The following is a 22,587-nucleotide window of genomic DNA, read 5'->3' as shown; positions in this document are numbered from 1 at the left end:
TGATGGTTTTGGAAACTTTGGAGTTTCAAGCGTGATGAATTCCAAAGATGTCCTGACTCTGATTATTTGGAGTTTGAAAAAGAGCTAAGAGAGAGATCTGCTGGGATCCGAGGATCTTTGGTTGAAGGGAAAGTCAAGTCCTCTCTGGCCAATCAGTGTTTAGCAGAGTGTACACATCACATTTTGGTCACGGTGCGGTACGCTTGGAACCTCAGCCGAGGTGGTGCTAAAAAAACTACCAGGTACTGTTCCCTGTGGAAAACACCCCCAAAAGTGAACCATACCAAACCGTACCATACCAGACCCTCCAGTGGAAGAGCGTAATAGAAGAGCCGGCGGCTAAGTGTTGGGTCAATGCTGTAAGAGCTTTATCTGCGAGAGGTCACTTCTTTCAGGTGTCAATGGTGTCTTGAACCTTCGGAGTGAAAGTTTTACAACTCTGTGTTTAAGCATGGTAAGTTGCATACGACACTGGATCAAGGTTGACACACAAACTAGTAAAAATTTGTAGAACACATTTCATACGTATCAACATATTATATACACTCTCAATTAGATCATCCGAAGACAAATGGATAGATACCAAACATTGTGATATTAACACTAGGGATCTATCATGAGCATGCATAAAACAGTATACAATATAAAAGACAGTATACAAGAACAATAACAATATACACAGTGATCTGAGGGATATGCCTGATATCAAATTTATGGACAAATTTGTCTATGAATTAATGAAAGAAGCCATGTCATAACTTTACCAGTGTATGTGTCTGATTCAGAGAGAAGTAGAGAGGGAGGTTTTTCTATATACTTCTAGGTTGTAAATTTTATCTGATCTGGTTGAAGTGTCTTGGTTACCATGGTAGCCAGGGGTCTACAGGTCATTTACAGACATATAGGCACCGAGTCTGGTGTTGGGTGAGGTGTTAATAAATTAATCTAATAAATACTTTATCTAATGAAAAGTTTGTCTGATTGGTTTAAATTTTACAGTCGTTTTTTGTGAAGAAATTAACTGCTTGATTATGTATTTAAAATACAAAATACCGCCTCAAATTATGTAATATTACAAATTACATTTGACATTTTGTCCAGAAAAATTCAAATGACAAAACACATATTTAGTAAGTAAATACATATTTCAAATATGTTTAATGAAAATATTGCCTATTTCTGCTAATGGCAGGAAAATAAATATCAAAATGACTTTAATAAAAAAAGTATTGCATTGCTATAATAAAGTCATTTTTGTATTTTTCCTCTCACAGATCCATTTAAAATTGGTAGCACACTGATAATCAGCCCATCCTGTTGACCGACTGATAGCGCAGCTCTCATTTATACCTCCATTAGGTTCTCCTTGTTTCCAGAACCTGCATCAACAGATCAGCATTAGATGTTCAGAGCAGCTTTCTGTGTGATATGATACTGACTAACAATCATTTATTACATAATAAGCAGTGATTTCTCACCCAGAGCCAGAGGGCAGTGTGCTGTTATCAACCCATTTCCATGTTCCCTCTACTTCACTGTTGGTCAGACCAATCCAGACGTCACTTTCAAGGGATATCTTCTTCACAAAATCCTGAAAAGTCGAAGAAAAAAAGGAAAAGAGATTACCAATTGGAGACAATCCAATTTCAATGAATTAAATATGGCTGTAGCAATAACAGAAAACATTCATTTTTATTTTATTTATGATGTATCGTCTTTTTACTTGAGTGGACGTCCCTACACAAACCTCAATTTGAGGATTTGGCAGATTTAGCTCATTTCTGGTAACAAACGCGTCTCCAGAATATATATAGGTACATTTCACTCACTTGTTCATCGCTGTTCTTTATGATCACTAGATCTGCTCCTCTCTCTGTACAGTATCTTCTGCTCTCGGTCCAGTTCTTCATCTCATTGGAAACGTAGTAAAGACCGAACTGATAGTAAATCCATCCATCTGTGAACATCCATCTTAACTCTCAGGTCTTTATCGTCATTCACAAAAAACTTATTTTTAGATGTACAGATCTAATTATATTTATAATTGATCTTTTATGCATTAAATAGTTTACTGTATTTAAGGAATACCTTGAATAAACTTTAACAGTTCATTTTTCTCTTGAATGAACTGTACGTTTAGCTGAATTAAGTTGGTAATGTTAGTTAGTAGCTGTCGTCTCTCTTCTGTGTGGCTGGTGATCATAGTTAGTAGTTGTTGTCTCTCTTGATTGAAGGTGACACACAGCACTATGACTGAGATCAGCAGAAGAACACACAGCAGCACCAAACACACCAAAGCTGCTCTGATCTTCACAGAATCATTTCCTGAACATCAACAAACATGACTTTATTCTCTTTATTGATCTATAATTAATAGCAAACATGCAAACTGAGCACTAAGTCATTGTACATAAAATGTGTGCTATTATGTTTGTGTGATGAAATGAATTAAAGATTCATCTCAGTACCTGTGAGTTCAGACGACTGGATTCTCGGTGTATTGCGGTCAGTGACCTCTCTTCCAGATCGACCAGGTTTAACGTTGTAATTTTCATACACATGATCCAAAATTGTTCCATCTGCACCGCGCATTTTGCAGATCGCACCCTTTTTCGTAGTTTTGTATAGTTTTGTGTGTCAAGAACACTAGTTGAGTTACTCGCGTCGTGCTCCTTGTCTCCGTTTGTGTGGTCAATATGTATGCAGAAAGGAAGTACATTTTAATTAGTGTTTCAGATGAGGTCCAAATGCATATATTATCACACAATTTTTCACTTCCCTCATGTATAAACTCATAATACACATCCTCAAAAAAAACCCTGAGAAGCATTTATAAGTTAGAAGTGTTATAGGGCAAAGCTATAGGTTGAAAACCTTGTTGGTAGCTGATTGTAGTCCATAATCGTAGAAAACTGACTATCTAGTGCGGTGAATATTTATCTACCAATGGAATATTACATTATTTTCTTTCCAACAACAAATCATTTGAATGCAGCGAGCTCATAATCATCGGAAATAGGCCGTTTCCAAGAGCACTTTGTGGGCAGCATATGTCATTATGTGACTGAACTTGCGGTGACACATGGTCCTCTCACAATATATTGCGTTACTGATATCCCTTTGGCGCTCATATTTATAAGCATTAATAACCATTTGGAGAATATTGTAATTTACTGCTAAACTACATAAAAATGTTATGTTGTCTTTTTAAAAGAATCTGCTATCTACTTTCCAATGCGTGTTTTGTGAGGTGTAGAGTAGTGCTTGTTTCTCGTTTTTTCGATAACAAATGCAGACATGGTAATGTTTACGAGGCGCAATGCGACGTGACGAATAAAAAGACAGTACTAAGTCATTATAACCAGTAATTATGTCTCCACTGGATGCAACAAATGCCTCTTTTGAATGGCTTTTATTGTTTTTGTGTCATAGCGCTGGCACACAGCATCACATTATAGGAAGGAGAGTAACATTTCTATCGCACACTTGAGATGAGCTTTGTACAGATTGAAGCATTACAGAAAGGCAAGGCTTAGAGGAGAAACAACAATGTACAATATGTGGAAAGTGATATATAACTGCTTTACACCAAATACACAAAATAATGGGTCTCATTCACTAAACATGTTTTCACAAATAACTCATGATTCATCAAAAACTTTCGTACTAAAATGTATTCTTAATTTTTTTTCCAATGATATGCCCCCTGCTAATAAACCAAATCATGGGTGTGGAGACTGCTCAACTTTACTGCTCCGACATGAGGCTTTTTGCTGTGATTTTGACAGAAACAACATTGCAGCAAAGCAGCGGAGGCATATCAAGTGTGTGGAAATATTTTTCTAAAGATGAAGCTGGAAAAAAAAAACGAATTGTGGCTGAAAAACACTTATGGCCAAAAGTATTGGCACCCCTGGAAAATATGTCCACAGAAAACAGTGAAAACGAATCTGCATTGTTAATCATTTTCATCTTTTATTTTATTTATCTAACCTTTCATTGGTTTATACGAATTGAAGATATCACTCTGACAGTGAGTAGGCTTATAGACTTTGTATTTTGTGAGTTACGTTGTTAGTGATACGAACAGTGTTGACTATGCAATTGTTTTGCACAAAAACTATTCAGTGCTAACGTTGCATTGTTTTTGCTACTTTTTCACGAGATGTATGACAGAACTTGTATCTTTTTTCCTTCTAATAAATTAGCAAATTGTGGCATGTTGCAAAACATTCGCATCTTTGTGTTTCATTGATAACGTCACCAGTGGCTAGTCACCGTCAACTCTTTAATCTGGATCTGGGCAACTCCAGGTCTATCATTTTTTGTGGTATGTGGCGAAAAATTATGCATTGTTTTTTTTGCAGGATATTCGAGCACAGTACTGCGTCATTATGTCACGTCAAAAAGAAATTGTCCTAAACATCCTAAACCACCAGTAGGTGGCAGTAAGTCACTTGTGAGTCATTGATTGAACTGATTTGTTCAAAATGCTGAATCATTCAGTAACAAAACTGAAAAGAAAATGCAAGAAAAAACAAAAAGTATTCTAGTAGCTTCCTAAAATTCTGGTTGAACCCGATGTCCTTGCTACGTTTCCGGACCTTGATTGTGTTAGGATCTTGTGGGGGGATCAGAGAGCTCTCGGATTTTATCAAAATGATGTTAAGTTGTGTTCCAAAGATAGATGAAGATCTTACGGATTTGGAAGAACATGAGTGTCAGTAATTAATGGCAGAATTATAATTTTGGGGTAAACTATTCCTAAGACTTGAATATTAAAAAAAGTATTTTACATTATAGGCTAATGGTAGTAAGTGAAAAATAGAAAATGTCAAAAATGTTTAAATGTTCCAGCATATATGCAAATAATAATGTCATTTTATATTTTTCCTCTCGCAGATCCATTTTAAAAGGTTAGAACATATATAATCAAACAGTCCTGCTGAACCACTGAAAGCGCAGTTCTCATCTGTACCTCCATTAGGTTCTCCTTGTTTCCAGAACCTGCATCAACAGATCAGCATTAGATGTTTAGAGCTTTCTGTGTGATATGATACTGACTAACAATCATTTATTACATAATAAGCAGTGATTTCTCACCCAGAGCCAGAGGGCAGGGTGCTGTTATCAACCCATTTCCATGTTCCCTCTACTTCACTGTCGGTCAGACCAATCCAGACGTCACTTCCATTGGATATCTTCTTCACATAATCCTGAAAAGACAAAGAGATAAAAAAAGAGAAAATTACATCACACATTTCAACACCTCTCATAAACAACACACAATTACTAATTGCGGAAAAAGGATTTTGTCAGATTTAGTTAATTTCTCCCGACAAATATGTCCCCAGAATATATATAAGTACATTTCACTCACTTGTTTTTGTCTGTTCTCTATGATCACTAGATCTGCTCCTCTCTCTGTACAGTATCTTCTGCTCTCGGTCCAGTTCTTCGTCTCATTGGAAACGTAGTAAAGACCGAACTGATAGTAAATCCATCCATCTGTGAACATAAATTACATGTGCTATACATAAATATAATTATAAGCATGGACGTAGACACCTGGCTGGCATTCTGTGTTTGTTCATCGTTTGCATCCAAATGGCGCTACAGTGCTGAATTTGTTGAATAAAGTTATTATTTTTGTTTTTTTTCCATACAAAAAGTAGCCTTGTTGCTTCATAAAATACAAATTAAACCACTGATAAAAGATAAAGAACCTGATGTTGCGGAGTTTGTGTTTCTAGGTCTTGATTTGAAGAACCAGTTTATAGTTTTTGTAAAGTTAAATACGTTTTAAGCATTATTCACGGGTAAGGTTAGGTTTAGAGATACAGTCAAAACTACATTTTTGCAATAAAATGTTCCAAGGTCGACAAAACATGTCGACTGAAGATGTGCGATGGAAGATGTCTTTCGTACAAAAGCGCCTCGTGCTGCCAGAAAATCGATTTGCATTTTTAAATCATCTGGTCTTCAGTGGATGTAGTTTAATTTAGTTTTCTTGTTATCAGAAATAATCTACTGTGGAGAATGCGCATCTAACACGTTTATACTGTCGCCGTTAAAACAGCCGACAATAAAGAACATTTCTCTTAACATCATTGTTTAGGTGGTTTTAGTGTAGCTCAAGAATACCTTGAAAAAACTTTATCAGTTCGTTTTTCTCTTGATTGAACTGTACATTTAGCTGAATTAAGTTGGTAATGTTGGTTAGAAGCCACTGTTTCTCTTTTGTGAGGTTGGCGATTTCGCTTGACAGCAGTTGACTCTCTTCTGCGAAGTTGGTGATGTTGCTTAACAGCTGCCGCCTCTCTTCTGCGTAGTTTGCGCCCGTCTTATGGATGTACACCCCCAGTGCAGTGACCGCGGTCAGCAGAAGAACACACAGCAACACCAAACACACCACAGCTGCTCTGGAGCTCCTGATCTTCACACCATCACTTCCTGAAGATGATGGATAGGACGTAAGTCTCTCCGCTTCCTCGTATCACACTGCTTACGTCAACTGAAAACATACCAACTGTAGACTAACTTTAACCACTTGTCAGATGTTTGTTAGCAAAGATTGTGCAGAGAAACACAATTATTCCTGATTATTTAGACAAGGGTGTTCTCTACCAAAACGATCAGTTATTTTCAGAAAAAAATCAAACTTAATGCTGTCAAAAATGTTATGTTTGTATATAATATAAAATATAGGAATTTAAATATAAATGTATAAACAGATTTTTAAAATATATACTATATAAAGACAATATGTCAGATCATACTCGATGACCTGGAGGTGAGTAAGTAATCTGAAGTTGTTCATTTAATCTCAGTTACCTGTAGGTTGGGCTGTTTTAAGGGTTGTTGCATTGATGTCCTCAGTGTCTTTCTTATGTTTCATGTCTCTTACAGCTTCTGCAGTGATGTAGATATCGACAGTCTTTTCTATCCGGTCTTCCGAGTCCATTATTGAACCTTTATCCATACCACCATTCACAGTTCCAGACATTTTTGGTGCAGATGAAATGGTTACAGTCGCTTCTATAAAAAATTCAATTCAAAGTGGTAAAAAGCCGTACACTAAACTACAGCAAATACAGTAATAATAGTATCATTACCTTGGATGACTTGGATGACTCTTACAGCTTCCTCATTTCCTTAGAAGTTAATGAGGTTCTTCTTTGCATATTTTTGGAGTTTTATCCTTTTCTGTATTTAGACTTACGCTATCGGACAGCTTCAATATCAACCAACTAACACTAGTTTCTCTCCCATAGTGACCGGTATTTAAGCAGAAAGGAACTCCTTTTGTGAAAATGTTTCACGTATTAATGTAAAAAGGAAGTTCAACTCAATGCAGAAGGACAACTGTTTGGTTTGTGTTCATTTAAATTAGGTTCATGTATTAATTACAATTACATGTGTTGTTGGAAACTTTTTGGAAATATTTCAGGTTGTTTCTGGTACATAGAGAGTTTCAGAAAAAGGTCATACTTATATTAGCTGCTTAAGAAAACACGATCAAAGAAGTTTTTTTCGGAGACATTGTGATCTTTTGCAAAAATGTTGATAAAAAAATAATTATTGTAGTTCCAGAAATTATGATTAAAATCTCTGAAGATATGTTACCAGCCATAATTATTTATTATTAATATTATTATTATTAGTAGTAATTGTAGTAGTAGTACACCAAGGTGGCTAGAAATATTAAATTATTCAGCCGTGACTTCCTGTAACACATTATTGTAAATATGAGGAACACAAAGGCCAAATTCCCTTTTTAATCCATCACAAAGAGAGGGAAAAAAACAAAGTATATAGTTCTGATGTGCAGTTTTTGAGATTCACAAAATGAAAAAACAAAACAAAAAACACAAAATAGAAAGTAAAAAAGAAGCAATAAAGAAAAGAGGCACTGTACATTTCCATTTTCACCTTTAGGACAAAAATTAATAGACAGGAAAGTTACAGTTCTGCCAATAGAAGAGTGTTTTCTGATTTGATTTGATTTGATTAAGTAGAAGTGTTTTTTTTTATGAGGAACTCACGTCTCTGACCATTTCCTTGTCCGATAATGCACATGTGTGACCTTTAGGGAAAACTTCGAGAAAGGTTCCTTTGAGTCAGCGAGCCTCTTTAATGTGAAAAGCAGAAGCAGGAGACGAAGAGAGTTTCTTTTTTAGAGTTTAACAAGTACTGTTATACCAAAACTGCTTCAAAGCAAAAGTCCATAAACCTTGGGTTTCCATAAACATTCCTTCTGTCACGGTTGCGCTTTCGCGGGACGAAGGACACAAGGCTTAGAATAAACTTAAATGGATTTAATCTTGAAAATGGCAAAATAAAGATACAAAGGCAGGTAGGTAGAACAGGCAGGCAGGCAGGATAAACACAGGGGTAGACATCAGGTAAGGACCTCGACGCTCGGACAAACAGAACTCAAAACACAGGACTTAAATACACAGGGTAATTGACGAGACACAGCTGATGACAATAACATAATTAACACAGAGGGAAGGCAGGGCACAGGGAGCACATGGCATGAAACGAAAACATAAACACAGAGTCCAGAGATGTGACATTACCCCCCCCCTCCCGGAAGGTGCGTCCTCGCACCTAAAGGGTAACATCAAATGAAAACAAACAAAACCAAAATGACTAGGATTTGGGGATACCGGGTCTTGGGAGGAGGTTCTGGTGGAGGACGGATCCCCAGGAGGGGGCAGGCAGAAGGCAGAAGGGTCCAAGGAGGAACAGACGGAGGGAGGAGCCAGGGAGAAGACAGGAGGAGTCCGGAGCAGGAGGAGATCCAGAGCCCAGCTATGGTGGTCCACGGTGGAGCCGACGGAGGGAGGAGCCAGGAAGGAGACAGGAGGAGTCCGGAACAGGAGGAGATCCAGAGCCCAGCTATGGTGGTCCAAGGTGGAGCCGACGGAGGGAGGAGCCATGGAGGAGGAGCAGCCATCGACTCCATGGGGCCGACCGACAGTGGCGGAGCAGGTGGTGGAGGAGACTGAGGCGGAGACGGAGAGCCGAAGAGCCAGGGTGACGTCGAGGCGCTGGAGGTCCAAGGCGACGCCGCAGGCTTCGGCGACTGACACGGAGACGGGGGACGGGAAGGACACGGCGGAGCCAGAGCGACTGAGAACTGAGGTGAAGCTGGAGGGAAGGAGGAGCCTGACAGAGCAGGTGGGATGGAGGGACGAGGCGAAGCCGGAGGAGAGGAATCCCGAGGCGACGGATGGTCGACGACAGACCAAGGCGGAGCCGGAAGGACGATGGAGCCTGGTGGAGCTGGTGGACTGACGGACCACGGTGTAGAGGAGGGAGCTAGGAGCCCAGGGGGAGCCGACGGGTCTACGAGCCGAGGAGGAGTCTGGGTCTCGGAGGCAGGACGGTGAGGCGAGGGATCCTCCAACCTCGATGGCGATGGAGACCGGCAGACCCGTGGCGAGCTCCAGATGGTTTGCTGAGGATGAGCGCAGGGGCTGCTGGGATCCATCGACGTGGTGTGGCATGGGTGGGAAAGTGGGAAAACTTGAGGCGGCACTGGAGGGAGCGCACGGGGCGCGGGCACTGGAGGGAGCGCACGGGGCGCGGGCACTGGAGGGAGCGCACGGGGCGCGGGCACTGGAGGGAGCGCGACGGGCGCGGGCACTGGAGGCGCGCACGGGCGCGGGCACTGGAACAGGACGGCTGGGCGGAACCAGCGGGCGGGCGCGGGGCGGCTGGGCGGAACCAGCGGGCTAACGGGGCGGCTGGGCGGAACCAGCAGCGGGCTAACGGGACGGCTGGGCGGAACCAGCGGGCTAACGGGACGGCTGGGCGGAACCAGCGGGCTAACGGGTAGCTGAGCGGGAACAGGAACTCAGGATACAGGGGAGGTGCCCAGTCTAAGTCCAAGTCTACATCATCCAGCTCCCTTTGCAGATCCAGCAGCCCCAAGTGGATGATCAGCTCATCCTCAGCCGATGTGCAGTAGTGGGTGGAGCTCCACTCCGCGCTCTCCTGACGGACGGCTGACCTCATCGCGGTGAGCTCCGTTGCTGGCTCGCGCACCTGGTCTGACGTATACGGCTCGGGTCCTGTTACGCTCCACGGCTCTGTCGCTCTCTGTGACGATGGGTCCGTGGTCGCGCTCGACTCCGCCCCCGTGTCAGCGGTGGGCTCAGGCTGGGGCTCGACCTTGCGGTGAAGGGATGGGCTAGGCTCTGGATCTGGAGTGGGGCTGGTGTCGTTGTCCTCAGGCGCAACCATCATTGTTGATTTGCAGGACACCAGCACCCACTCGACGTATGCGGCGATGCTCTCTCGAGGACCGCTCCCGGACAGCTGCGCTTGGCTGGAGGTGTTCAGTCCACGGAAATAGATTCCGCACAGAAAGCTGTCCGGGTAGCGGGAGTCGTTGGCCAGTTCGAGGAAAAGTTCGGTGTAGTCCTCGAGAGAGCAATCCCCCTGCTCCAGCAGGCGGATGAGGAAGTTTGGGTCTTTATACTGGGCAAACATGGCAAACAAAACAAAAAAAAGGGGGAAATTATGCCGCTATTTACTTCTTTATGGTCCGAGCGTTCTGTCACGGTTGCGCTTTCGCGGGACGAAGGACACGAGGCTTAGAATAAACTTAAATGGATTTAATCTTGAAAATGGCAAAATAAAGATACAAAGGCAGGCAGGTAGAACAGGCAGGCAGGTAGAACAGGCAGGCAGGTAGGATAAACACAGGGGTAGACATCAGGTAAGGACCTCGACGCTCGGACAAACAGAACTCAAAACACAGGACTTAAATACACAGGGTAATTGACGAGACACAGCTGATGACAATAACATAATTAACACAGAGGGAAGGCAGGGCACAGGGAGCACATAGCATGAAACGAAAACATAAACACAGAGTCCAGAGATGTGACACCTTCGTATCTCTTGTTCATGAAGACAAACAGCCCTTGAAACCACACAGTATATATAACTATGGTATGAGTGTACGAGTTTATTCGTTAAAATCTTAGTCTGACACTATTAGACACTTTCATAAAATGATAAATAGCATAGTAACACCAATACATAATTTGCGTCTAAAAAAACAGATATAGTCACAAAATCGGAATTGGTCATCTATACCTGCACCACTCGTGTGAAAAATCGAGATCGAAAAATATTTTGCACATCGTGAATTATCATGCATAGTGTGAATAGCCCCATTAGGGATCTATTGAGTCGATTGAAAAGCATCATTGCGTTGAGACAACATTTTCCTGTTCAGTGTGAAAAGAACTGTATTTAGTATAGTTTTGAAGGAATAAGTTTACATTTGTATCATGTTAATGTAAAAAATCTTGTGTAATGTAACATATTTGCTGGTTTTTATTGTATTTATAATATGTGTAAGATGCAGGCATGCCTTTAAATAAAAATATACTACAACCCGAGTTCCGGAAATGTTGGGATGCTTTTAAAATTTAAAAAGGATTTCAAATCACGAGCCAATATTTTATTCATAATAGGACATAGTTGACATAAACTAAGACATTTTACAATGTTATGCACAAAATGATGCCTGCTATAGGTCTCAAAATAGTTGGGAAGGGGGCATCTTCTTTTCTTTTGAGGTTCTGGAGTTTAAATTTGGCCCCATTCTTGGCTCATATAGGTTTCCAGCTGCTGAAGACTTTTGGGTCATCTTTAACATTTTTCGTTTATTGATGTACCAAATGGTCTCCATAAGTGAAAGATCTAGTCCAGAGCCTTCCAAAACATACAAGCTGCAACCATCAGTGATCCTGACTTTTGAAACGTTAGAATGTCTCCCTCCTCTTTAGTCCGAAGCACACAGTGTCTGTAATCTCCAACAAGAATATCAAATCAAATTTACACTCGTCTGACCGTAGAACCGTGGATTTCCATTCGGCCCACAGGACACATGGGGCTTCTGGACATAAGACTTCCTTTTTACATGAACATCCCTTTTATGTTAGACCTGATGTCAATTAACTAAATTAGTTCCTAATGTTCCCCCAGCTGAATCTTTTCAAAATGTTTTGTTTTCTCAGCGCTTTTTTGCCTCCATGCCAACAGATAGCAGGCATCAAAATTAAAATGAGCTCTTTTCGTGGATAAAAGTGTACAATTTCTCAGGTTAAACATTTATGTTTTTTAGCTCTGTATTACTAATATTACTACTACTGCTTAGAATGCTATGAAATATGCTGTGTGTGCGTGTGTGTCTGTAAGAAATGATGCCCCTGGGTGTAGGATCTAGATCAGTGATCCTCAAATCTGGACCTCGAGATCCATTCTCCTGCAGAGTTTAGCTCTGTTCCTAATCAAACACACCTGAGCATGCTAATCCATGTCTTCAGGACCATCAGAAAATCACGATCAATTTGAGGAACACTGATCTAGATGCTTTACATGTCAAAATGTTTTGCTGTTTGCAGCTTTGTGCCATTAAACTGGTGTTAACTTACATTTGTCTCTTTTTGCCCTGGACCTGATACTGATGAAAAATGGAAGATGATGATCTGTATGAGAATCATTATTTCATCACAGAAGAACAAAACTTTCAGTTGCTTCTCACAGAAAAAGGCTAAAAACAGATCTAAAACGGCCCTTAAGCACCACATGAGAATTCATGAGTGAAATTTTTTGTTGTTGTGTGGAATTAATTTCACAAAACCTCATGTTTGAGAGACTGTAGAACACGCCGATTATTGTTACAGTATTAAATTAAAGTGCTAAATTCATACAGACTAGGACCTGTAGCTCACAAAAAACGGCCTCTCTAGAACAACGTCCCACGACTCCTTCATTTGAGCAACAATCTGAAGTTTTATTAGTCATGAAACTGTGCAAAACGCTGCCTTTTTTTAAACCGCCAATACCAATACGTGTAACTAATAACAAAACATACTTGCAGTCTCTGATTCAGAAGCATTTATTGAAACCATAACTTCCTTTGTGCACATTTTCAGCATTACGTAAATATTTCCACATGTTTTAATGAGACGTTTTAGCCCTGTCTGGATCAGCCTCGTCTTTTATACAGAAGAAATCCTTTTGTGGAAGACTTTGTGTTTTGTAACATGTATAATATCTGCAGTTACAAACAGCTACATACCACACTGAAGAAGAGGAAGTTAAGAAATTGCATCATATATAAAGTATCCTGATTTTTTATGCATTCTAAAGTGGCTTTGAACACTCTTCCAAATACTGAAATCCATATCAAACTGTAAGACGATTTTAATGAAAATACTGGCACATGACATCTTGTAACGCATAAACACTGATGCGTGCATGAGAGAACTGCTTTCCTCACAAATACTCCTAAAAGTCCCTAAACATTTGCCCAACAAATTTTGACACAGGACATGGAGGGTGAGACAAGGATGGAAACAAGGGCAAGACCAGAGAAACTCCCAGACTGTCGAAGATAAGTGGGAAAATGGAAATTAAGGGTCCATCGTGCTATTAAAGTTCTGAAACATGTCTACCTGGAAGGCTGCATAATACTATTTGCAGGACCTTGAAGCTTAAACGTTTTCTGCGACGTCTTTGTTTGGACACAGTGACAAGCGCAAACTGATAATCAGAGGCAGTTCTTACATCACACAGGACTGTATTTAAGAATTAGTTCCAAACTTTACCTTCGGAGGGCAGTAATACGCTTCGCTGTATCTGCAGAAAATCTACAAAGAAGAAGAGCCTGGTCTTTACAAAAACAACGCAGCTGCTGCAATGTTTTGAGGCGTTTGTTTCTAAACAGACAGTGGATCATTATGATTCTCGATTCACTTTTGAAAGCTTAGAAAGTGAGGGTTCATGTTGTTGGGGCTGAAAGCGTGAAAATGGATTTGCTAACTGTGGAAGATCTTTCCTGTCCTGTGTGTGGTGAGATCTTCAAGTCTCCTGTTGTTTTGTCATGCAGCCACAGCGTGTGTAAAGAGTGTCTTCAACAGTTCTGGAAAACAAAGGAAACTCAGGAGTGTCCTTACTGTGGGAGCAAACTATCAAAATGTGATCCTCCAGATAATCTCGCATTGCAAAACTTGTGCGAGATGTACCTGAAGGAGAGAAAAGAGAAATGTCTATCAGAAGCTGAGGAGATCTGCGGCTTACACAGTGAGAAACACAAACTCTTCTGTCTGGAGGACAAACAGCCTGCTTGTGCAGAGTGTTTTACTTCTCAAACACATGTTAATAACACATGTGAAGTTGTTCCATCGTATAAGGTAAGAAAGATTTATATCTGAGATGTTTCTCGTATTAGATGAACATATTACAGAAGTCCCTTGATTCATAAATGTAAAATTTTCTAGGAGCAGCTCGCTGCAGCACTTAAGTCCTTGCATGAAAGACTTCTACAGAGTGAAAACATTATAGGAGAGTTTGAGAAAACCCTTCAACACATCTGGGTAAGCCAACAGAATCGAGTGTCGTTTTCATTACACTTGAAGTATCACTATAGACTGTTATGATTTGATGATAATGTAATGGATTACATTTTTTTTTCATTTTTTGTAATTGATGAATGATAATTCTGCTTCTGGATCCATTGCATGTCGTGTATCGAGTTCATAATATTTAAAAATCTTAGTGTGATGTGAGGATTGAAGTGACTTTGATTTGATTTCAGTCTCAAGCCGACAACACGGAGCATCAGATTAAACAGCAGTTCGAAAAGCTTCATCAGTTTCTTAGAGACGAAGAAGCAGCTATAATCACTGCCCTGAGGGAGGAGGAGGAGCTGAAGAAGCAGATGATGAGGGAGAAGCTGGACGAGATGAACAGACACATACTGATTCTTTCACACACGATCAAAGACACAGAAGAGATGATGATAGCCAATGACGTCTGCTTCCTAAAGGTGTGGTTTCATATCATTAATTGTTCGGTTGACGGCTGATTGAGCTTTTGATGATCAATGTTCTGCTTGTTCTGCAGGAGTTTCCAGTCTCAGTCGAAAGGTGAGTGATCTGCTGATGTCTCTCTCTGGTTTTGAAGCTAAAGCCATTGAAGTTTGTGATCCCGAATGTTCTTCCAGACTCCAGATCTTATCACAGCCAGATCTTCAGTTGACTCCTGGAGCTTTGATTCACGTGCCACGCTACTTGGGCAACCTGCCCTTCAGGATCTGGAAGAAGATGCAGGACATCATCCAAAACAGTGAGTCTACTGATCTAAGAGTAGCTTACTGATCCAGGGACTATAATTTTACAAATATTTTAAAATAATGTTGATTCAGCAGTATAAAGGTGTAGAGAAATGTGATTATTTTTATTAGCTCTGGAGAACCTATGATCAATATTATACTCAAGAAACTTCAATATGTATTTCATGTCTCTCAAAGATTTTAAAGTATTACTCTTTTAATAGAGAAACTACTGACAGTCTCTAGAGTTCATGAAGAAAATTTGTAATTGTATAAACTGAGCCAGATTCACATTACAAACAAAGTTTTGAACCTTTTGCATTCCCACAGTTCATAAGCACTCTAGGATTACTGTGGTGATGTCCTACAGGTTTGTAGAAAAAGTACTACTAATTAGATTTTTCCAATGAAAAGGCACAATTATGATAATCTGTTCAGCTATTGATGTTCACAATGTCTTACAATTTTACAATGATCGACTATTAACTTAAACACAACAAAGCCTCTAAATTTCATGATTTTTGTCGAAATATTATAAATGGTACATTAACAGAGAGATGGCTAAAAAGACGGCCTACAGACACCAGCAGGGGAAAAAATCTATAGCGGGCAGAGCAGATCAATGTTTATGATGCATTAAATATTGTAATTTTTGAATTGGGGGTTTCAATGAACGTACCTCTGTTTGAATCGCTCTTGATTATTTTATGAAAAGCAGACTAAATGCATCTGTCAATTGCCTCATCAGCTCCTGTGATCCTGGATCCAAACACTGCAAATCCACGCCTCACCTTGTCTGATGATCTGACCGGCGTGAGACGGAGCAACTATCAACCCGTTCCTGACAATCCGGAGAGATTTGACTGTTATCGCTGTGTCCTGGGTTCGGAGGGGTTTAACTCAGGAACACACTACTGGGATGTGGAGGTCAAAGAAGGTTCAGTCTGGACTCTTGGAGTAACTACAGCATCCAATCAGAGGAAAGGATGGGATTTTTTCAACACCGATGTCTGGAGCTTGCAATACAATATGTCTAGACAGTCTGGCTTCCCTGTCTTGCAGCAGCTTGACCGTGTGAGAGTGGTTCTGGACTATGATGGAGGAACGGTGTCATTCATTGATCCTGTAACCAGCATGCATCTACACACGTTCAAGACCACCTTCACTCACACACTATTTCCATTCTTCAGTACTCCGGACACTCTGAGGATTTTACCGGTCAGTAGCCAGTGATTGTTACTCCTGTAGGTCTGGATCTTTCTGCTTTCATCTGATCAGATCTTCTGAATTCTTTTTCCAGTGTTTAACCACTGAAATAGTTAAATTAAAACATTTTCAGTTGTGAATTATTTTTCATCGTATTAAATGGATGTAAAAGATTCTTGCTGGCCCACAACAGCGTAGAATGAAATAGAAATGGACCTTTTTCACAGTTGTGTGTTCAAAAAGCGGACGTTTGAATAGTTGTGCAATTTATTATTATTTATTTTCCTTCCGATACAATCATCATGCATTCAATTGGGTGTGTTAAAATAAATTGACACTTTTTTTTGTGTGTGATTGGACAGCGTTGTACTTTAGATAATATTGGAGATGAATCTTCATGAAGATGGTGCAATATTACAAACTATTAAAGTGAATTAAAATGAATATTCCTCCAGCAGTGCCCACACCAACCATCTCGCTTACATATGGAGTTAAACTCCAGCAGGAACAGCTTACGTTTTCAAAAACCTGCAATACTAGTTCGTACGTCCGCTTCTCCACGTCGGTTTTTATAAATATGAGCATTGGTGTGAATTAAAGTGTACGCACACTCTACGAACAAATCTGAGCGTTCGCACATTTTATGAATCTGGCCCCAGAAGGGCAGAATATCTAAATTCAAATATGACGAGTTTCCAAAGTCTAATCATGTCTAAGTGCAACGTTACCTTCAAATAATACCTTCAAGTCAGTATTAAACCTTCAAAGACCTTGGAGTTAAATGGAGTGATGAAGGCAGTTCACTCAACAGCATTTAGGGTAGGTTTAATGTCATTTCACAAGCTTGCTTATTTCATTTGGCCTTGGCTTTACAGACAGGGTTTAGATTTAGTTCCGTTAGGACATTTTAAGCAGATTTTATATGCGTGCCTTAGGAAAAAATACTATTGCGCATCATCAAAACCAAAGCCCTGACATATTTTAAGAACTATCAGTGCTTTGGCTGTCTGTGAAACAGGGATTGATGTTTTATAATGATTTTAACGACAAAAAAAAGAGCTCTCTGATGTTTGAGGATCTTCTGACATTCATGGCCAGGTGCCCTCCTCTTGGCTTTCCCAAAAAAGCTGAAATGGACTTTTGCGCTCAAAAAGATGGATGCCAAAGACTGCCTTGTGGATCAACTTGCTCACTGGTGCTTTTCCTTCCAAGAGGGGTAGTTGGTTACCAAACCTGCTGTGGTAAAAAGATCAGTTTTGTTCTTTGATCATGCTGCCCTGGTTTTCCAAATTCTCAAAATATTAAACTACTCTACACAAAAATAGACATGTTTGTCCAAAGGCTGTAGTCCACATCTAAAATGGACATTATTCACACTTTAAAATGTATGGTTGGTGTACCGTAGTTGGAACACAATTGTATTTGTGTATAAAATATTTGGACAAAATTTACTGTTTCATGGATTCATTTTACAGTTTTTTTGTTTGTTTAAAGTATCCATGGCCTTTGAAATCGAAATTATTAAAATAATAAGATACTGTGAATGCAAAATGAAACCCACCAGTAGGTGGCAGCAAGCCGCTGTAAATAAGTGAGTTATTACGACTGAACCAATCATTTAAGCGGATGATTCGTTCAGGAACGAAACACCATCGTTTTGTTTAGAGATGCCAAAATAAAAGGCCGTGGTTGTGTTCGGGATTTTTTTTTTCTTGTCAAAATAACGCGAAAACATGAAACATGGCGTCTAAAACGTAATCTCTTCATTAAGCACTTGGTTTATTGAACTGTTATTTAAAAAAATAAAAATAAATCAATATCCCATTTGTAATCAAGGTCATTTATGGAGAAAAAAAATGGCACTATTCATGTTGGCTATATTAAACAGCCATGTCTTGAATCTGCAATCAGTTTAAAGGCATTACATTAAACTGAATTATGAAGTGAAACAACACTCTTAATGCGCACATGATTCAAAATCAAAATCAGAGCTCCAGAAATGTATCACAATCTTACAAATACTCATAATAATCACACTAAGTTATTCCTATTAAGTTCCTCTGAAGAAAAGTGATGAATCTATTCTTGGAGTCGAAACCAGGAATCGGAATAGATTTAAAGTTGTACACCACAAAACAGCAACTGTGGGCTATAAGGGTCCTTATAAATGAGTCAAAAAAAAAAAAAAAACGTCACATGTAATGTTGCTTAATGTTTAATTACACTTTAGATCCATTGTTTTCATTTGCTACAAGCTGAAGACAAAAGAAGTACATTTACTGCAGCCATGCCAGTGGTTGTCCTGGCAACACAGCAACCGTCTCCATGGTTAATGCACATCTTTTATTTCTGAAAAGTGTTGTGCGGACATTTTGTGCGGGCCCAAGATGGTCACCTAGCTAAGGTTAAGTCCACCTCTGATAGTGATAGTTATTAAAATAAATATCATTGCAATTTCCATAACACTGGGAAGTTTTATCTGAAAAAAAAACACCCATATATTTACGATCATATATCTCTCATAGCTACAATATGCGGTCTCATCGTTTTGAGGTAAAAGCGTTCAAAATATGAAAAATCTGCAATTGAAATCTCACAAATTATACTTGAAATATTGTTTAAAATGTAATTGTTTTTTTATTAAATAATTAAATTATTACTGCGTTTCACATAATGACGTATTCCAAAACTTTCTGAAAATACAATATGAGAACTTACTGCACAATTACTACAAATTTGTACCTTGGAAATCGCTCGACTTGCATACATACAAATAATTTAGAAAATACTATTTTTTTTCCAAGATGTTTCCAATGACTTCGGACCAGTTCTGTAGAATGGCCTATATAAAAACGGTAAACGAAAATAGAAAAGCCTATTGCGTTTAAACACCCTTGAAAAAATTATATATTACAAGACTACGACAGCTCCTTGAAAATCAGTTTCGATGGCAATCGAAAACAGGTTTGCTTTTTCCAAGCATCTCCTCTGTTTGTGCGCCAAATGTTTAAAACCTTTGCCAAAGGTTAAGACTTTATAATTTCGAATATTTAGGACTTTTACGGATTTCTTGTTAAAAGAGAATATAATGCTGTTACGGCCTTTTCGAAGACTATAAGATACGTGCCATTTTTCACGGATGTGTCCTGGCCAGGGTTTCTACATTGCTTAAAATGTCTAGGTTATGGCTTCGTTTGGGTTCGTGACGATCTCGAGGTACTCTGAACCAAAGAAATACAGAAATCCTTGCCAGGATACGAATCCAAAGCCTACAAGCATCGTACTTTCTCCCGAGCGCACGGGTGCTCCTTTCCCAGAGTGATTTCCCAAATAACTCGTCAGATCTGACGTGGGAAACTCACACTATACATATTCGAACAGGCCTCTCTGCGGTGTGAACTCTCATGTGAGTATAAAGAGTGGTTTTCTGTCTGAAACTCTTCCCGCACTGATCACACGCGAAAGGCTTCTCTCCGGTGTGGATTCTCATGTGAGTCTTGAGGTTTGCTTTTTTCGCGAGAGTCTTCCCGCAGTGAAGACACATGAAAGGCTCCTGCCCCATGTGAGCGAGTACGTGGCTCTTAAAGCGGCCGCCGTCTGTGAATGCCCTTCCGCACCTCTGGCACGTAAAAGAGCTCTCACTCGAGTGCGTCTCCAAGTGCTTGCCGAGGCCTTCCTTGCGTACGAAACGTCTCCCACACCGTTCACAAGCGAAAGGCTTCTCTCCGGTGTGAACTCTCATATGAGCCTTAAGATTTCCTTTTCGGTTCACCGTTTTCCCGCACAGTTGGCAGGTGTAAGGCTTCTCTCCGGTGTGAATTCTCACGTGGGTGTAAAAGGTCGCTTTGTGCGGGAAACGCTTTCCGCATTGACCACATATGAACGGTTTCTCTCCGGTGTGAATTCTCATGTGAATCTTGAGGTTATCTTTTCGCGGGAAACTCTTTCCACACTGCTGGCAGGTGTAAGGTTTCTCCCCGGTGTGAACCCTCACGTGAATTCTCAGATTATCTTTTCGCGGGAAGCTCTTCCCGCACTCTTGGCAGATAAAAGGCTTCTCCCCAGTGTGAATCCTGGTATGGATTTTAAGGTTTTCTCTGTTTTTTAAAATCTTTCCGCAATGTTGGCAAATGAAACGACTCAGAGCTCCAGTCTTTGGATCCTTTTCAAAAGATATGAAATCGTGTTTTTCATGCAGATCTTCCTCTACCGTTTCATTCGGATCTCGACTCTCCTCTTTCAACGCCGTCGCATCTAAAACAAAAAGAGACAAATACAAATATATGGCCTGTTGCATGTGACAAAGTTCCTACTTGACGATCACATGGTTACCGCAGGAGAGTGCGCACTGTTTAAGTACAAAATAACCAACTTCGAGTAGGTGAAGTTAATAACTGTAACGTAAGAACTGTCCAGTTGTCTGGCTTGATAACAACATACTTACAGAGTTTGGTGACTAATACTGACCTAAGCACGTTAAACAAAAGAGGGTACTACGTCCCCGCTCATCATCTATTTATTGGACTTTTCCTAGACCTAATAACTGACAACTCCGACCTGCAGGCAGAATTCCGTGACATTTGAAACGTCAAGAGCATCAAAAAACTGAATGTACAAATCCTCTAAACTAGATTTGAAAGCTTTTTGAGTCGTTGAGAACAATTACAAGCATTTAAGTTTAGGTCCTAACTACCCTACCCCTGTTATTTATGTTTGATGAGACGCCTCTTTATTTACACAAAAGTACGTAGTGCCACAAGGCTCAATATTAGGTATAATATTGTGATTTTTTTCCACTGTCTCTTGCTTCTGGATTTTCTCTGTCAGCTTCTTGACTGACAGAAGCCCGTTAAGCTCTCGTTTTGGGTATTAACAACTCTTTATAACTCATTTATAACAACGAGCACTTACTTTGATAGCTAATATTGCAGACACTTCTGGATTCGGTGGTCGAACGGTCAATTCTTCGGACTGAATAAATGAATGATAATAGCTTCCTGTACAGCTGCATGCTGTTGGTGTCGTTTGAAGGCATCTCTAAAACATTAGCACTGCTGTTTGAAAGATAGGCTACAACTTGAAGAAAATAAATATGGGCCTATCTGTTTCCACTAAAATAACGGACAAATGTTCACCTTTACTCAGTGTACGTACACTTTTTTAAAAATAAATAAGACCAGCCTTTTGGAAGCCATTGCTGTGCTTGGTACCCAACGACTTACTCGTATGAGTTATTGCTTGATTAAAAAAAAAACATTTTAATAAAGATTAAATGAGTAAGTTCAGGTTTAAGAACGTAAACCAACCTGTTTGTTCCTCATTATCTTCTTGCTTTACTGTGAACGCTTCTTCAATCCTCATGTCTTTGCTCTCCTCTTTAATGAACGCCATCTTTATAATAGCGTGTCGCATCGATCTTTTTGTTTCAGCTGGAGTATCTGGACACTTTGACTCAGGTAGCCTCCTATCAACGAGTGTGTCTGGGAAGCAAAAAGATAAATGTGAAGCTGGGAGAGAACATCTACATATGCCAGCTGACAGAGACCAACGCCACAGAAAACCCACTTTCTTGGTGGAAAACGCATGAATCGAGCCTCCCCATTCTTTCAACATTTTCCCAATATCATCTTTGCATTCAAGCTCAGCCTCGGAGAGATCCGGCGAGATCCGTAGACCCCCGAAGTCCACACTGACACATCGGTTTGGGATTGAAAAGATATGAACACGCTTGATTCAGTCTGTTCGGTCTATCCTACAAACAACACCCCATGAGGACAACGAAAGATGTCTGCCTGATTAAAAAAAATCTTCACAGCCTTCGCCGAGGTGGTCTCTGTGGGAACCTTCCAGAAGAACGATCTCATCTCTCATGTGATTCAGTGACAATGTGTTTACTGTATTCCCAGAAAACTGTCCTACCACGAAACCCAACGCTCCGAGACACAGAACAGATACCGTTACAAACTAAATATTACATGCTAAAATACATCCCGAATATGCCTGAAACGGCCCTGAAAAGTTAACTAGCTAGAGTACATTTCCTTCAAATAAATGTTTAAACCACAAACGCTGTACCTTTTTAAAGCGCAGGTGCGGTAGCGCGACGCGTCCTTATGACGACACGCGGCTGTAAATATATAAATATATAAATATTTTTATATGAATATAAATATGACCGAGACACTCACAGTAATCGCTGATTAATTTTATTCGAAAGACATTTATTTATTTATTTT

The 22,587-nt window shown here is 40.0% G+C and overlaps 3 protein-coding genes across 5 annotated transcripts; 1 reads left to right on the top strand and 2 right to left on the bottom strand.

The window, feature by feature from the left end:
• Positions 1 to 3,395: 3,395 nt before the first annotated feature.
• Positions 3,396 to 7,354, bottom strand: LOC122343092 (CD209 antigen-like protein E). The gene is made up of 6 exons (XM_043237417.1): positions 7,116 to 7,354; positions 6,835 to 7,038; positions 6,145 to 6,453; positions 5,381 to 5,508; positions 5,104 to 5,216; positions 3,396 to 5,007 (listed from the first exon to the last, which is right to left on the bottom strand). Exons 2-6 carry the CDS (start codon positions 7,004 to 7,006, stop codon positions 4,878 to 4,880), a joined length of 852 nt encoding a protein of 283 aa, XP_043093352.1. The 5' UTR covers positions 7,007 to 7,038; positions 7,116 to 7,354; the 3' UTR covers positions 3,396 to 4,877.
• Positions 7,355 to 13,680: 6,326 nt separating this feature from the next.
• Positions 13,681 to 17,798, top strand: LOC122343034 (zinc-binding protein A33-like). The gene is made up of 6 exons (XM_043237328.1): positions 13,681 to 14,225; positions 14,313 to 14,408; positions 14,630 to 14,860; positions 14,938 to 14,960; positions 15,038 to 15,159; positions 15,894 to 17,798. The coding sequence occupies exons 1-6, from the start codon at positions 13,842 to 13,844 to the stop codon at positions 16,376 to 16,378; spliced, it is 1,341 nt and encodes a 446-aa protein (XP_043093263.1). The 5' UTR covers positions 13,681 to 13,841; the 3' UTR covers positions 16,379 to 17,798.
• A 752-nt stretch (positions 17,799 to 18,550) lies between these two features.
• LOC122343048 (gastrula zinc finger protein XlCGF8.2DB-like) lies at positions 18,551 to 22,461 on the bottom strand. 3 transcript variants are annotated; one of them, XM_043237355.1, is made up of 3 exons: positions 22,427 to 22,461; positions 21,658 to 21,831; positions 18,551 to 20,605 (listed from the first exon to the last, which is right to left on the bottom strand). In XM_043237355.1, the coding sequence occupies exons 2-3, from the start codon at positions 21,761 to 21,763 to the stop codon at positions 19,710 to 19,712; spliced, it is 1,002 nt and encodes a 333-aa protein (XP_043093290.1). In that variant the 5' UTR covers positions 21,764 to 21,831; positions 22,427 to 22,461; the 3' UTR covers positions 18,551 to 19,709. The 3 variants fall into 3 exon arrangements, with proteins under 3 accessions (XP_043093290.1, XP_043093289.1, XP_043093288.1); XM_043237354.1 differs by lacking the exon at positions 22,427 to 22,461 and adding an exon at positions 21,917 to 22,417; XM_043237353.1 differs by lacking the exon at positions 22,427 to 22,461 and having other exon boundaries at positions 21,658 to 22,417.
• Positions 22,462 to 22,587: the final 126 nt, after the last annotated feature.

The sequence above is a fragment of the Puntigrus tetrazona genome, chromosome 4 (genome assembly GCF_018831695.1).
Source record: "Puntigrus tetrazona isolate hp1 chromosome 4, ASM1883169v1, whole genome shotgun sequence".
Taxonomy (NCBI): domain Eukaryota; kingdom Metazoa; phylum Chordata; class Actinopteri; order Cypriniformes; family Cyprinidae; genus Puntigrus; species Puntigrus tetrazona.
Note: the sequence above shows the minus strand (reverse complement) of the source record. Positions and strands in the feature narration are given on the sequence as shown.